This window comes from Entelurus aequoreus, linkage group LG13 (genome assembly GCF_033978785.1).
Source record: "Entelurus aequoreus isolate RoL-2023_Sb linkage group LG13, RoL_Eaeq_v1.1, whole genome shotgun sequence".
In the NCBI taxonomy this organism is placed as follows: Eukaryota; Metazoa; Chordata; class Actinopteri; order Syngnathiformes; family Syngnathidae; genus Entelurus; species Entelurus aequoreus.
This window is the reverse complement of record NC_084743.1, coordinates 51,883,186-51,897,749: the sequence shown is the minus strand read 5'-3', so window position 1 is coordinate 51,897,749 and position 14,564 is coordinate 51,883,186. Positions and strand designations below refer to the sequence as shown.

At 38.7% G+C, this 14,564-nt stretch overlaps 1 protein-coding gene across 1 annotated transcript; it reads left to right on the top strand.

Annotated features, from left to right (window-relative positions):
* The first annotated feature begins 947 nt into the window (after positions 1 to 947).
* On the top strand, positions 948 to 13,389 carry LOC133663900 (distal membrane-arm assembly complex protein 2-like). The gene is made up of 6 exons (XM_062068627.1): positions 948 to 1,076; positions 1,319 to 1,509; positions 5,434 to 5,514; positions 12,432 to 12,571; positions 12,678 to 12,840; positions 12,933 to 13,389. Exons 1-6 carry the CDS (start codon positions 1,059 to 1,061, stop codon positions 13,069 to 13,071), a joined length of 732 nt encoding a protein of 243 aa, XP_061924611.1. The 5' UTR covers positions 948 to 1,058; the 3' UTR covers positions 13,072 to 13,389.
* The last annotated feature ends 1,175 nt before the right edge of the window (positions 13,390 to 14,564 follow it).

Genomic DNA, 14,564 nt, shown 5'->3' with positions numbered 1-14,564 from the left:
CAGACCGGGGTCACATCTGCCAGCTGAGCGCTTAACCTGCTTTTGTGTTGGCTGTCCCAAGGTAGTACAAAATGTGCCGGTTGAAAGTGTACTAGAGTCAACCTGACATCTCACAATTGTGCTAATTACATGACATAGATTAATTAAAGTACACTAACACCATCAATCTACTCAGTGGCCTAGTGGTTAGAGCAGTGGTTCTTAACCTTGTTAGAGGTACCGAACCCCACCAGTTTCATATGCGCATTCACCAAACCCTTCTTTAGTGAAAAATAAAATGGTTTTTTTCTCAAATTCAAGACAAAGTTATGTTTTTTTTTACTGGTGCTCAAAATGAACCGTACATGAACATCATCTTGTTCAAAGAACAAAACCAACACAGTGCATGAACTCACAACAAATTACACACCTGCTAATCAGATGGAAAATTAGAGGGAACATTGTTTGGGGGTATCCATAATAAGTTTTTATTTACACGATGAGTCGGGTGTGTCTTGACCTCGGCGGCAGAGGCTGCGCCGAACCCCTGAGGCCGACTCACCGAACCCCTTGGGTTCGATCGAACCCAGGTTAAGAACCACTGGGTTACCAAAGACTATAAAAATGAGACCCATTACCTCCCTGCTTGGCACTCAGCATCAAGGGTTGGAATTGGGGGTTAATTCACCAAAAAATTATTCCCGGGCGCGGCACCGCTGCTGCCCACTGCTCCCCTCACCTCCCAGGGGGTGAACAAGGGGATGGGTCAAATGCAGAGGACAAATTTCACCACACCTAGTGTGTGTGTGTGACAATCATTGGTACAAAAAATATATATATATTTGGTTTATTTTCTATTTTTTATGAGGATTGAACATGTTTTATTTGAAGAATCGCAACGCTTGAACCTTTTATGTTTAATGTACTACATAAATACTGTTAAGTGTATGCCATCTCGTCTAAGCTGTAATAGGGAAGGCACGTATCTACAGCGACACCGTGTGGTCAAGGAAATCATTACGACACGGTCTCATAAAGCGGAAGTACAATTAGACCCTCGTAGCTTCCTGTAGAACAACATGTCGGCCACCTTGGTGGTAAGTTACCCTTCACGTTTGGCTCTATTATGTGAATAATTCTCAACTACTTTGCAAAAGTGTCGAAATAAACGACACCTTTAGCTCAGCTGCCGTATTTAAATGTTTGTTTGTCATAGTCATGTTGTTTAAACGTTCACTTCGCACATGCGCAAAGGGCTACATGTTCTGTTATAAATGGCCTAGTAAAAACTGACGGTCAATGTTATGGCTTATTATAACTGTTGGGTACCTTTGCTAAGTCTCTACTCAGGTGCTGTCAGCGACCATCTTGGCTCCTTGTTGTCAAGCGACCATGGAGCTCCAGCCCCGTGAGCACGCCTTCCCTGTACACAAAGATGATGCTCTTCCTCACCCAGCGCTTCTATGACGTTGAGATGTTCCTCGGTTGGAAGTATCAGTTTATTAGGACACAAAAAAAGAAGCAGAACTCGTAAGATTTTTTGTTTGTTTCTGCAGCATGTTGGTCATCCACTCCAGTGTTTTTCAACCTTTTCTGAGCCAAGGCACATTTTTGTCATTGAAAAAGTTCAGAGGCACACCACCAGCAGAAAACATAAAAAATGAAACTCAGTAGCCGATATTGACAATGACAAGTCGTTCTCGCAATTGTTGGATATGAATTCAAACCATAACCAACCATGTATCATCACTATAGCTCTTGTCTCAAAGTAGGTGTACTGTCACGACCTGTCACATCACGCCGTGACTTATTTTGAGTTTTTTGCTGTTTTCCTGTGTGGAGTGTTTTAGTTATTGTCTTGCGCTCCTATTTTGCTGGCTTTTCCTCTTTTGTTGGTATTTTCCTGTAGCACCTTGAATGCTATTCCCCGCACATGCTTTGTTTTCGCAATCAAGACTACCGTATTTTTCGGAGTATAAGTTGCTCCGGAGTATAAGTCGCACCGGCCGAAAATGCATAATAAAGAAGGAAAAAAACATATATAAGTCGCACTGGAGTATAAGTCGCATTTTTGGGGGAAATTTATTTGATAAAACCCAACACCAAGAATAGACATTTGAAAGGCAATTTAAAATAAATAAAGAATAGTGAACAACAGGCTGAATAAGTGTACGTTATATGACGCATAAATAACCAACTGAGAACGTATGTTAACGTAACATATTATGTTAAGAGTCATTCAAATAACTATAACATATAGAACATGCTATACGTTTACCAAACAATGTGTCACTCCTAATCGCTAAATCCCATGAAATCTTATACGTCTAGTCTCTTACGTGAATGAGCTAAATAATATTATTTGATATTTTACGGTAATGTGTTAATAATTTCACACATAAGTCGCTCCTGAGTATAAGTCACACTCCCAGCCAAACTATGGAAAAAACTGCGACTTATAGTCCAAAAATACGGTATTTAAGTTGTGCGGACGCAATTCTTCTTTGTGGGCACATTGTTGATTGTCATGTCATGTACGGATGTACTTTGTGGACGCCGTCTGCTCCACACGCTGTAAGTCTTTGCTGTCGTCCAGCATTTTGTTTTTGTTTACTTTGCAGCCAGTTCAGTTTTAGTTTAGTTTTGCATAGCCATCACTAAGCTTCAATGCCTTTTCTTAGTGGCACTCGCCTTTTGTTTATTTTTGGTTTATGTGTTAAGATACCTTTTTACCTGCACGCTGCTTCCCGCATATTGTGATGAAAAAATTCTGAGGCACACCACCGGCTGAAAAGATAAAAAAATTAAACTCAGTAGCCGATATTGACAAAAAAGTCATTCTCGCAATTGTTGGATATAAATTCAAACCATAACCAACAATGCATCACAATAGCACTTGTCTCAAAGTAGGTGTACTGTCATGACCTGTCACATCACGCTGTAACTTATTTTGAGTTTTTTGCTGTTTTCCTGTGTGTAGTGTTTTAGTTATTGTCTTGCGCTCCTATTTTGGTGGCTTTTCCTCTTTTGTTGGTATTTTCCTGTAGCAGTTTCATGTCTTCCTTGAATGCTATTTGCCGCACCTGCTATGTTTTCGCAATCAAGACTATTTAAGATGTGCGGATGCAATCCTTCTTTGTGGGGACGTTGTTGATTGTAAGGCTGCAGCTAACGATTATTTTTCTATCGATTAATCTATAGATTTTTTTCGATTAATCGGTTAATCTATAGATTTTCCCGATTAATCTATAGATTATTTTTCCTTTTACCGATTATTTTTTTATTTAAAATGAAGCTGAAAAAATAAATGTAGGCCCGTTTTTTCAAAAGGCATGGCTTTTATTTACAAAATAAAAGAAGTATGGCCACTCAGTCAACATTGACAACAACATGACAAAATATTCTGTAACAATGTAAACATTTAAAACTTCTAACATTTAACAAAATTAAAAGTAGCTTATTTGCTTTTTAATGTGCAAATATAAAAGTAAACATCTAGTGCAAATCTTAATATTCTGCAATAGTATAAGCATTTCAAATGTAAAAGTATTGCTTATTTTGCTTTAAAATGTGCAAAAATAAAGATAAACATCCAATACAAAAAAGTGCAAAACGAAATATTCTGTAACAACAGTGTAAACATTTCAACAAAAGTGAAAGTATTGCTTATTTGCTAAAATGTGCAAAAATATAGATAAACATCCAATACAAAAAAGTGCCAATCTAAATATTCTGGAGCACTGTAAACATTAAGTATTGCTTTTAAAATGTGCAAAATAAACATCCAGTCCAACACAGTACACAATAACCAATTCTACTCATTCCAGTGAGTGACTAACAGTTGTAATGAAGAAAGGTTAGCATGTCTACATGCTCTGGTTCTTTTCTTGTTTACAATATTCCCAGCAGCTGAAAATAGGCGTTTAGAAGGGGTCGATGTGGCTGGAACTGAGAGGTAATTAGCCTTCACCTCAAGCCAGGACTGCGAGTGAGCTGAGCTGCAGTTTAAGTTTCTAGAAGGTCAACGGTCTCATAGTGATGTTACTAGTAGTTGACTGGGAGGTGTTTATTATCATTTGGGGAGAGTCCGCTGCCTGATGCTCACCTGCTAAACACCTATCTGCTCGACGCTGAAGCGCTGACTACATGCGCTCTGAATACGCACTGCTGATTGACTGGTAACGTTTTGAATACGCACTGCTGATTGGCTGATAACGCTTTGTGTGTACCAATCAGATGGTTGTGTGGGTGGGACAATGCTGCGTGCTGAGACAGAAGCAGAAGGAGCAAAGCAGCTTGTTAAGACTTTAGCTTAGAAACTCGTTCGGTACACCCCCATACCGAACCGAAAGCCCGGTTCAAGACAAAACACGTACCGTTACACCCCTAGCAGATACAAATGACACATTCATGTTTTTGTTTAATGATGACAACGTATGCTCACGCGGACGATTGACTAGTTGATGGTTTTCTTTTCAAATGTTCGTTCATAGCCGTTGTGCTGCTATTATAGGCCATTTCCGCTCGACACAGTGTGCATACAACAACATTATTAGGCCGTGTATTGAAATACTCCCACACTTTTGACGACTTTTGGCGTGATTTTTTTCCCCCTCGCTCGCACCGTCTGCTTTGCGGGCCGCCATGACGGTAGTGTGACGTAAATATGCGACGCGTCGACGCACAAAAACGGCGTCGACGTATTTACGTAACCGATGACGTCGACCATGTCGACGCGTCGTTTCAGCCTTAGTTGATTGTCATGTACGGATGTATTTTGTGGACGCCGTCTGCTCCACACGCTGTAAGTCTTTTCTGTCGTCCAGCATTCTGTTTTCGTTTACTTTGCAGCCAGTTCAGTGTTAGTTTCGTTTTGCTTCAATGCCTTTTCTTAGCGGCACTCCCCGTTTGTTTATTTTTGGTTTAAGTGTTAGATACCTTTTTACTTACACGCTGCCTACCGCATATTGTGATCACGACAAACCATGTTCCTGACATCTACAAAGCAATTAGCTACCTGCTGCCACCAACTGATATGGAAGAGTATTACACGGTTACTCTGCCCAGCTCTAGACAGCACCGACACTCAACAAAAACACATAATTTGCAGACTATAATTACTGGTTTGCAAAAAATATTTTTAACCCAATTAGGTGAAATTACATAATCTCCCACGGCACACCAGACTGTATCTCACAGCACACTAGTGTGTTGCGGCACAGTGGTTGAAAAACACCGCCATTAGGTAAACACAATACAAAGTTTATAACCCAGCTTTATAGTCATTTTCTCTAAATAGATTGTAGACATATACATTTCTATTAAATACAAATAAAATGTGCTGCTTGTAAATTAAAAACTACACCAAAACACAATTTATTTACCAATTTCATTTACTATTTAATGCAATATACATTCGATTCTCTGACCTAAGTGTCTCCTTGTCTTTCACAGTTACTTCTATTACACTGAGAGCCATTACGGGGCTGACATTGCTTCCGCCTACTTTGTCTTGAAACTAAAGGGAGGATTTCGGTAAGTGGTGTCTGAGATTGTTCATGTTTATGGTGTACGTTGGTATTATTAAAAATTTCTATTAGTATTAGTAAATATGTGTGTATATATATGTATATGTATATGTATATATATATATATATATATATATATATATATATATATATATATATATATATATATATATATATAAATATTTGTTTATTTATTTATTTATTTATATATATATATGTATATATATATATATATATATATATATATATATATATATATATATATATATATATATACATATATATACATATATATATGTGTGTATATATATATATATATGTATATATATATACATATATATATATATATATGTATATGTATGTATATATATATATATGTATATATGTATATATATATATGTATATATATATGTATATATGTATATATGTATATATATATGTATATATATATGTATATATATATATATGTATATATATATATATATATATATGTATATATATATATATATGTATATATATATATATATATATGTATATATATATATGTATATATATACATACACACACACACACACAGTACAGGCCAAAAGTTTGGACACACCTTCTCCTAATTCAACACGTTTTCTTTATTTTCATGACTATTTACATTGTAGATTGTCACTGAAGGCCTCAAAACTATGAATTAACACATGTGGAGTTATGTACCTAACACAAAAAAGGTGAAATAACTGAAAACATGTTTTATATTCTAGTTTCTTCAAAATAGCCACCATTTGCTCTGATTACTGCTTTGCACACTCTAGGCATTCTCTCGATGAGCTTCAAGCACACCTGTGAAGTGAAAACCATTTCAGGTGACTACCTCTTGAAGCTCATCGAAAGAATGCCAAGAGTGTGCGAAAAAATAATCAGGGCAAAGGGTGGCTATTTTGAAGAAACTTGAATATAAAACATGTTTTCAGTTATTTCACCTTTTTTGTTAAGTACATAACTCCACATGTGTTCATTCATAGTTATGATGCCTTCAGTGACAATCTACAATGTAAATAGTCATGAAAATAAAGAAAACGCATTGAATGAGATGTGTCCAAACGTTTGGCCTGTACTGTATATGGCGCACTGCCGATGAGCGGGTCTATGAGGGATCTATTCAGGTCTATTTTCATACAAAAGGATTAAAAGGCGCACGCATTAAAGGGCTCATATTATGAAAAAAAATCTACATTTAAAACACTTCCTTGTGGCCAACATAAAATGTAATGGTGGTTCTGTGGTCAAAATGTTGCATAGATTATGTTTTTACAGACAATCTTCAAGCCGCTTTCAGACCGTCTCTTCAGGATGCGCCGTTTTGTGGGCGGTCTTATTTACGTGCCTCCACTTTGACAGCGTCTTCTCTCCGTCGTCTTTGTTGTACAGGTAGTGTTTAGCGCTCCCATAGTGAGTCTACTGACAGATATAAAATATAATTGTGCGCTACTTTGTATTAGAACTGGCAATAGTGGAGGATGAATGCCCCACAACAAGACGATAGAGAAAAGAAGGAACTTATTTACTATGGCGGGCACATGCACATTTTCGGGACTTATACAGATCCCAAATACACAACAGCAGGAACCAAGTAAAGGTTCGCCATCAACACTGGAAAGCCACTGATAACAGCGTCTTCTGCCAGGTAAACACACGACACAACGTCTGCATTTTGTTCAGGAGAGAACACACAGAAGCTAATACTAATAACAGAACAAATTCATGAATTAAAGAGATGGTTTGACACAAACAGACTACCTTTGAATTTGAGTAAACCAAAATAATGCTATTCTTTAACAGCAGAAGAGAGTCAAACACAAATACAAATAGACGGTACATTGAAAGAGTAAAAGAAACCAAATTATCCGAATAGTACGTTATCAAACAAATGTTGTTGTTTTTTAATCGGATTAATCACATTTTGAAATTTGGATTAATCATGATTAATCACAGCCTGGTGATTACTTGCTTGCAAAATAAACATGTGCTTAAGATTTGCTTTTATTGTCAGAATGTCATCCAGGAACGTTTTCAAACATTTTACATGAATGCATGTCATTTATTTGCAGAAAAGTTGGTAACAGTTTTACTTTAAGTTCTTCCAGGCTGTATTTTGAGTTAAATGTGTCAGTGAGCACACCAATGAGAGTCTCCTCACTCATTGTTGTACATATGTATCCGTTGTACTGTCAAAATAAATTGCATGATTAATGCGTTATTTTGTGTCATTAATTCCATGCGTTCCATGTGCTCTGAACTCAAAACACTTGTATCTCTAATCAATGTCTCCCATTGGAATTAATACAAATCAACTTAATTGGTGCTTGCGCCCCAAATTCCGCCAAATTAAAAAAAAAAAAACCTTTATATAATAAATATTGTATGGAGAACAATACAATAGAATGTAATGCAAACAACTACAATAGTTTTATGACGTCGAAGGAGGACCGCCACTGCAAAAGGAGAACGTCGACCATGAGATACACCAGAGCAAAGAGGAGAGGTGTCTATCCTCCTCTACCGCCCCTCCCTCCATTCTGAATGCATGTGAAGATCCCTCCCCCACATCCCCCAAGCCATCCACGTCTCCATCTTTCTCCCTCCCTCAAGTAGACCTTTCTCCCCCCTTCTCCCCCTTGGAGTTCCGGGAGCTACCCCCACTCACGCCCCACCCTACTCAGATTTTTACCCCCCTAGATCATCGCTCACCTCCACCACCCCCTCCACGAAGGCGTGCTCCACAACCCCCCAGCCATACTTCACCTTTCTCACGCCAACCCCTTACACGCCCTCAACGTCCACCTTCAGTAGTTCGTCCCAGCTCTGACGCTGCTCACTCCCCCTCCCCCTTACGGCAAACCCCGCCTCGCCCTGACAGCAGTCCTGAATATTTCTGATACAGAAAAGGGTTCAGCAGTAGACCACATTATCAGCTGGGCCCAAGGTTGCCTACATCAAATCATGGCACCTTCTACATCCCTGTTGTGACTACCAAGAGAGTAAACATTGGGAAACTTAGCCACCCTGCTAACCTAAACAATCTCATTCCTATTATCTCCAAATCAAAGCCAACATCGAAGCCTGTCAATAACACCATCAGGATGGGTCTGCTCAATGTCAGGTCTCTGAATAGCAAATCATTTTTAGTCAATGATTTTATTAGCACTTCTAAACTTGACTTTATGTTTTTAACTGAAACATGGCTGGAACAAAATAACAGTGCAAGCATTCTGATCGAGACAGCACCCCCCAACTATAACTTCATTGATATATGTAGATCGGGGAAAAGAGGTGGAGGGGTTGCTGCTATATTTAAAAACATGTTTCAGGGGAAACAGATGTCACTCGGTGAGTTTACATCATTTGAATACCTGTGTGCTGTGTTGAAATGCTCTCCCAAAATTCTCTTGTTAATTATCTACAGGCCACCTAAATATTCTGCAAATTTTTTTGATGATTTTACTGAACTATTGTCTAGCATCTCCACTGACTTTGACTGCCTGGTTATAACTGGTGATTTTAATTTTCATATTGACGATTTAAATGACAAGGGCGCAAAAGAACTTTTTACTATTTTAGACACATTTGAACTGTCTCAACATGTGAAAGAGGCTACACATTATAAGGGACACACCCTGGACCTGATTATCACAAAAGGTCTCAATGTTTCTGATGTTCTTGTGATTGATCCTTCATTGTCTGATCATTTCTGTGTTTTCTTTAATATTTCTGTAATTCCGGACACACAAACAGAATCAAAGAATGTCAAAAAGCGGTACATAAATGAACATGCTAATGTCCTCTTTAAAAACGCCATCTCCTCACTACCACCTCTAAACCCATGTCATGCTGATGATCTTGTAAGCAACTTTAATTCCAAAATTGTGAATATCATAGATATCATTGCACCTGTTACAGTTAAAACGATTTCTGGCAAGCAAAAGGCACCCTGGAGAAAATCTGCTGCTGTAACAGCCCAGAGAAGAGAGTGCAGGAAGGCTGAACGAATCTGGCGGAATACAAAACTTCATATTCACCATGACATCTATAAAGAGAGCCTCCAGGCCTACAATTTAGTCTTAAAAAGTGCTAGAGAAACATTCTTCTCCAATATCATAAACAGCAACACAAATAAGGCCAAAACCCTATTCACAATCGTTGACAGACTGACTAAACCCCCAACACAAATACCAGCCGAACTCCATTCCACGCAGAAATGCAATGACTTTGCATTCTTTTATACTGATAAAATTGAAGGCATCAGACGCACCATCAATATCTCAAGTAAAAAAGTTGGATCACCACCCCATTTAGGCAAAAGTAACACAGCAATGATGGCAAGCTTTAATGCCATAGACTCTAAAACTCTAGTGGAAACGGTGACAGCTCTAAAGTCATCCACCTGCTGCCTTGATGTTTTACCTACCAACTTCTTTAAGAATGTTTTTGACTGCCTATCAACAGACATCTTGCAAATAGTTAATAATTCTATTAAATCGGGCAATTTCCCGAAGGCTTTCAAAACTGCAGTCATTAAACCTCTTCTAAAAAAGCAGAGCCTAGATGCCTCTGTTATCAACAACTACAGACCAATTTCAAATCTACCATTCATAAGTAAAATAATTGAGAAAGTTGTCCTCCAACAACTAAATCACTTCTTGGCTTCTACTGGCTGCCACAACAACTTCCAGTCAGGATTTCGACCTCTTCATAGCACAGAGACGGCCCTTCTTAAAGTTATAAATGACATCCGTCTAAACACAGACTCTGGCAAAACTTCAGTATTAATGCTTTTGGACCTCAGTGCTGCATTTGACACTGTCGACCACTCAATACTTTTGGACAGGTTGGAAAACTGGGTGGGGATCTCAGGCACAGTTTTAAGCTGGTTCAAGTCATATCTACAAGATAGGAACTATTTTGTTTCCATTGGTGACTTTGTATCAGAACCAACCAACGTAACGTGTGGAGTCCCCCAAGGTTCAATCTTGGGGCCGACTTTATTTAACATCTATATGCTCCCACTAGGACAAATCATGCAAAATAATAACATTGACCATCATTGCTATGCCGATGACACCCAAATCTATGTAGCGCTATCACCAAATGACTATCGCCCCATAGATCTTCTGTGCCAGTGCATTGAGCAAGTCAAACACTGGATGTGCCAAAATTTCCTACAACTAAATGAAGATAAAACTGAGATAATTGTTTTTGGTGCTAAAAAAGAAAGGTTTAAAGTCATCCAACACCTTCAATCACTGTCCCTGAAAACCTCAAATAAAGCCAGAAATCTTGGGGTTATTTTAGATTCTGATTTACATTTCGACAGTCACATCAAATCAGTAACAAAATCGGCCTACTATCACCTCAAAAATGTAAAAAGACTTAGAGGGCTCATGTCAGCTCAAGACTTAGAAAAACTTGTACATGCCTTTATTACCAGTAGGCTAGACTATTGTAATGGTCTCCTTGCAGGTCTTCCCAAAAAAACTGTCAGGCAGCTACAGCTTGTTCAGAACGCTGCTGCTAGAGTTCTAACAAAGACCAAAAAATGTGAGCACATTACACCAATTCTTAAATCCTTACATTGGCTCCCTGTACATCAGAGAATAGATTTCAAAATCCTCCTGCTCACATATAAATCACTACATGGTCTAGGGCCCAAGTATATCACTGATATGCTCCCACTATATACGCCCTCTAGATCACTAAGATCTTCTGAGACCAATCTGTTAGCGGTTCCAAGAGTAAACTCAAATCAAGGGAGATCATCATTCAGTCACTATGCAACACATAGCTGGAATAAACTTCCTGAAGATGTCAGACTCTCCCCAACTCTCACTACTTTTAAAACTAGACTGAAGACTTTTATGTTCACCTTAGCTTTCAGCTAAATCTTTTAATCTTTTAACTTTTAACGTCTGCACTGTTTTTATTTTTATTGTCTGCATTTTAATTTTGCTTTTATTTTCTTTCATTTCACTTTGTTGTCTGTGAAGCACTTTGAGTCTGCCTTGTGTATGAAAAGCGCTATACAAATAAAGTTGCCTTGCCTTGCCTAATGGGATAATAATGTAAAGCATTTGGAGAGTGGACTTTTTGAGCTGTTTCTCTGTTAAAACACAAACAACATCAGCAGCTTTTCCTTATTTTCATGGATTAATGCATGATGGTTCGATATTGTTTTTCGGTAACACTATAGTATGGGGAACATATTCTAAGTAACAAAGGCTTAATTTAGAGTTGTTTGGACACTTGTGGAACATATAAGGGTTAGGGTTAATAATAAGCAATAATTCTGAGGTTTTTGAGGGAAGACTCTTAGTTAATGGCTTACTGGTTGTATAATAAGGCCATGCAGAATAAGGCATTAATAAGTACCTAATAATGACTAATTAAGAGCCAATGTGTTACTAATTTGCATGTTACTAAGCAATTAATGGTGAATATGTTCCCCATACTAAAGTGTTACCTATTTTATTTTTCTTTGGCTGGCGTTAGACTCATTCTGTTCCAGTATAGGGCAGACGAGCTATCATGTTTTTGATTATTTATTGTTTTTCCATTCCATGAATATCATTCACCTTTTCTTCTCAGCACTGTCCTTCACACTCACTTTATGCTGTCCCATGGTTGGAAAACAAAGTCATGCCAATCTCTATCTATAAGCTAATGCTAGCAAGTAAGACCAGAAGTTTTGTTCGGATCTTACGGGGTTCAGTGTGACATTTGCTACGCCAACTATAATGGCGGGGATGCTTGTAACTTTGATTTTTGCTTACAATTTAAAGCATAACAATTAGCCAAGAGACGGCTCTTATCTCAAAACATTTGATGTACCAATGTATTACAAAAATATATATTTTCTGCATGTCTATTGTGCATCCTCAGCTTTGTTGGCCAGTCAGAATGGTTCCGTGCAGACCGCAACGGCAAGTTCAACTGGGACTTCTTGAATTACAAAGACACACCTCTTGAGGAAGTCGACATGAGCTATACAATCATGAATTACATTGGATTGTCCAACTTGGGTAAAAATTAGTAGTTTTGTTTTCCATTTAAAAAAATCACACCCTACTGAGTTGGTAATGCCATTAATCTTTATTATTGTGTTTTGCATGGGCCGTCCTCCCCAAGAGAAGCAGCAGCTTTTGCAGACTCTGTCCGTAAGAGGGTGTCCTGAAGTGGACGACTGGTTCCTGGCCAGGCTCCATGTGCTCCAAGACTCCCTAAAGGAGCTGGACATCTCTCATTGTCCACGCATCACCATCGGCGGGCTGGCTGCCCTGAGGAACCTCAAGTAATTCATACTCACAGGATCAGCTTCAAAATTAATGTTGATGATCACTTCTGTTATGTTAAATATTAATTGTTCTAATCTGCATGTTGCAGGGGCCTGCGCCGTTTGGATGTGTCATCCCTCCCAGGGATTACAAATCCAGGTTTGGTGGTCATCCTGTTAGAAGAAATGCTTCCACAATGCGAGGTCATCGCTAACGGCTATGAGTACAGTTTAGAGTCGGTGAGTTGAGGTACAAGACAAGTTGGGAGTAGAGTTTACACAAGGACAAGAAACGATGTACTACATCGCAGACATGGTAAGTCTAAAGAGGACTTTATTGGAGATAAGACATTTCGTTATTTTGCCATCCATGTTATATCACATTATGAAAATAGAAAAGTATGACCCATAATTATTTTTATTATTATCTTGCATACTTTCCTGTTTACTGAAAGTCCAATCATGTCCCTGTCCAGACAATGCTGATTTTGCTTGTTTACATGGCAATAATTGTATGTGTTGTTCAGTATGTATTAAATAAATAATAAAGGTTGATATGATATTGAACCCGTGTCATTTTTTAATATATAACTCCTGAGGTCATATTTCTAATTATTGTCAAATACACAATACTTGATGTAATGTCAATCAAAACCAAATTATGTTGACTTGAACCTTACAGAAATGTGTTGTTTATCGCTATTAATTGGTTCCCGGCCTGTCTAGTTAATGAATTGCCTCAAATTAGAAATTAAAGTAGCATAGTAGAGCATAAAAACCCTGTTTATGACCTTCTAAATGTTGTTTTTAATACTATGAGAGCCCTCCAGACTTGAAATAACACCCTTAAGTCACATTTACGGCAGCACGGTGGAACAGGGGTTAGTGCATGTGCCTTAAGGTCCTGGGTTCGATCCCCGGGCTCGGGGTCTTTCTGTGTGGAGTTTGCATGTTCTCCCCGTGACTGCGTGGGTTCTCTCCGGTTACTCCGGCTTCCTCCCACCTCCAAAGACATGGTTGATTGGCAACACTAAATCAGCCCTGGTGTGTGAATGTGAGTGTGAATGTCTGCGTTGGCCCTGCGACGAGGTGGCGACTTGTCCAGGGTGTACCCCGCCTACCGCCGGATGCAGCTGATATCGGCACTGTCACGCCAAATGTCTTCCCTCTACAAAAACCTTCCCTCCCCCATTTACTTCCGTGGTCATGTTTCCTCGTACGTCATTGACAGCGATCGATAGCACTTCGACTTTGACTGCCCGTCGCTGGAAGGATACTTCGTCTTTGACAGCTGCTGGAATCTGAAGAAATCGATTATTGTTTTTTTTTTTTGTACAGGCGCGAAACAGGATAGTCACGTGCAGGTTAAGGACCCCCGGCAACTTTGTGATTTTATTGGACGCAGCCCCGGAAGTAAATGGGGGAGGGAAGGTTTTTGTAGAGGGAAGAAATTTGGCGTGACAGCTCCAGCACCCCCCGCGGCCCCAAAAGGGACAAGCGGTTTAAAAAAAAAAATGGATGGATGAAAGTCACATCTACACTCATTTAATCCAATATAGTAATGTTGCCTGAGGGTGATTCAATCAGTGGCCACGTTATTGAAGAGCATGCTCTGCTTGGTTTGGTGTCATCTTTTGGCCAATACTACTGCATTTTTTAGTTTATTCAGCCATTTTAGGCTGAATTTAGGCCAAAAATACATAGAATATGCCTTAGGAAAAATATTATTTTAAATGATGATG

Coding starts and splice junctions, on each gene's coding strand:
- LOC133663900 (XM_062068627.1), top strand. Junction 5,515..12,431: donor AAACTAAAGGGAGGATTTCG/GTAAGTGGTGTC, acceptor GTGCATCCTCAG/CTTTGTTGGCCAGTCAGAAT. Junction 12,841..12,932: donor GCTGCCCTGAGGAACCTCAA/GTAATTCATACT, acceptor TGCATGTTGCAG/GGGCCTGCGCCGTTTGGATG.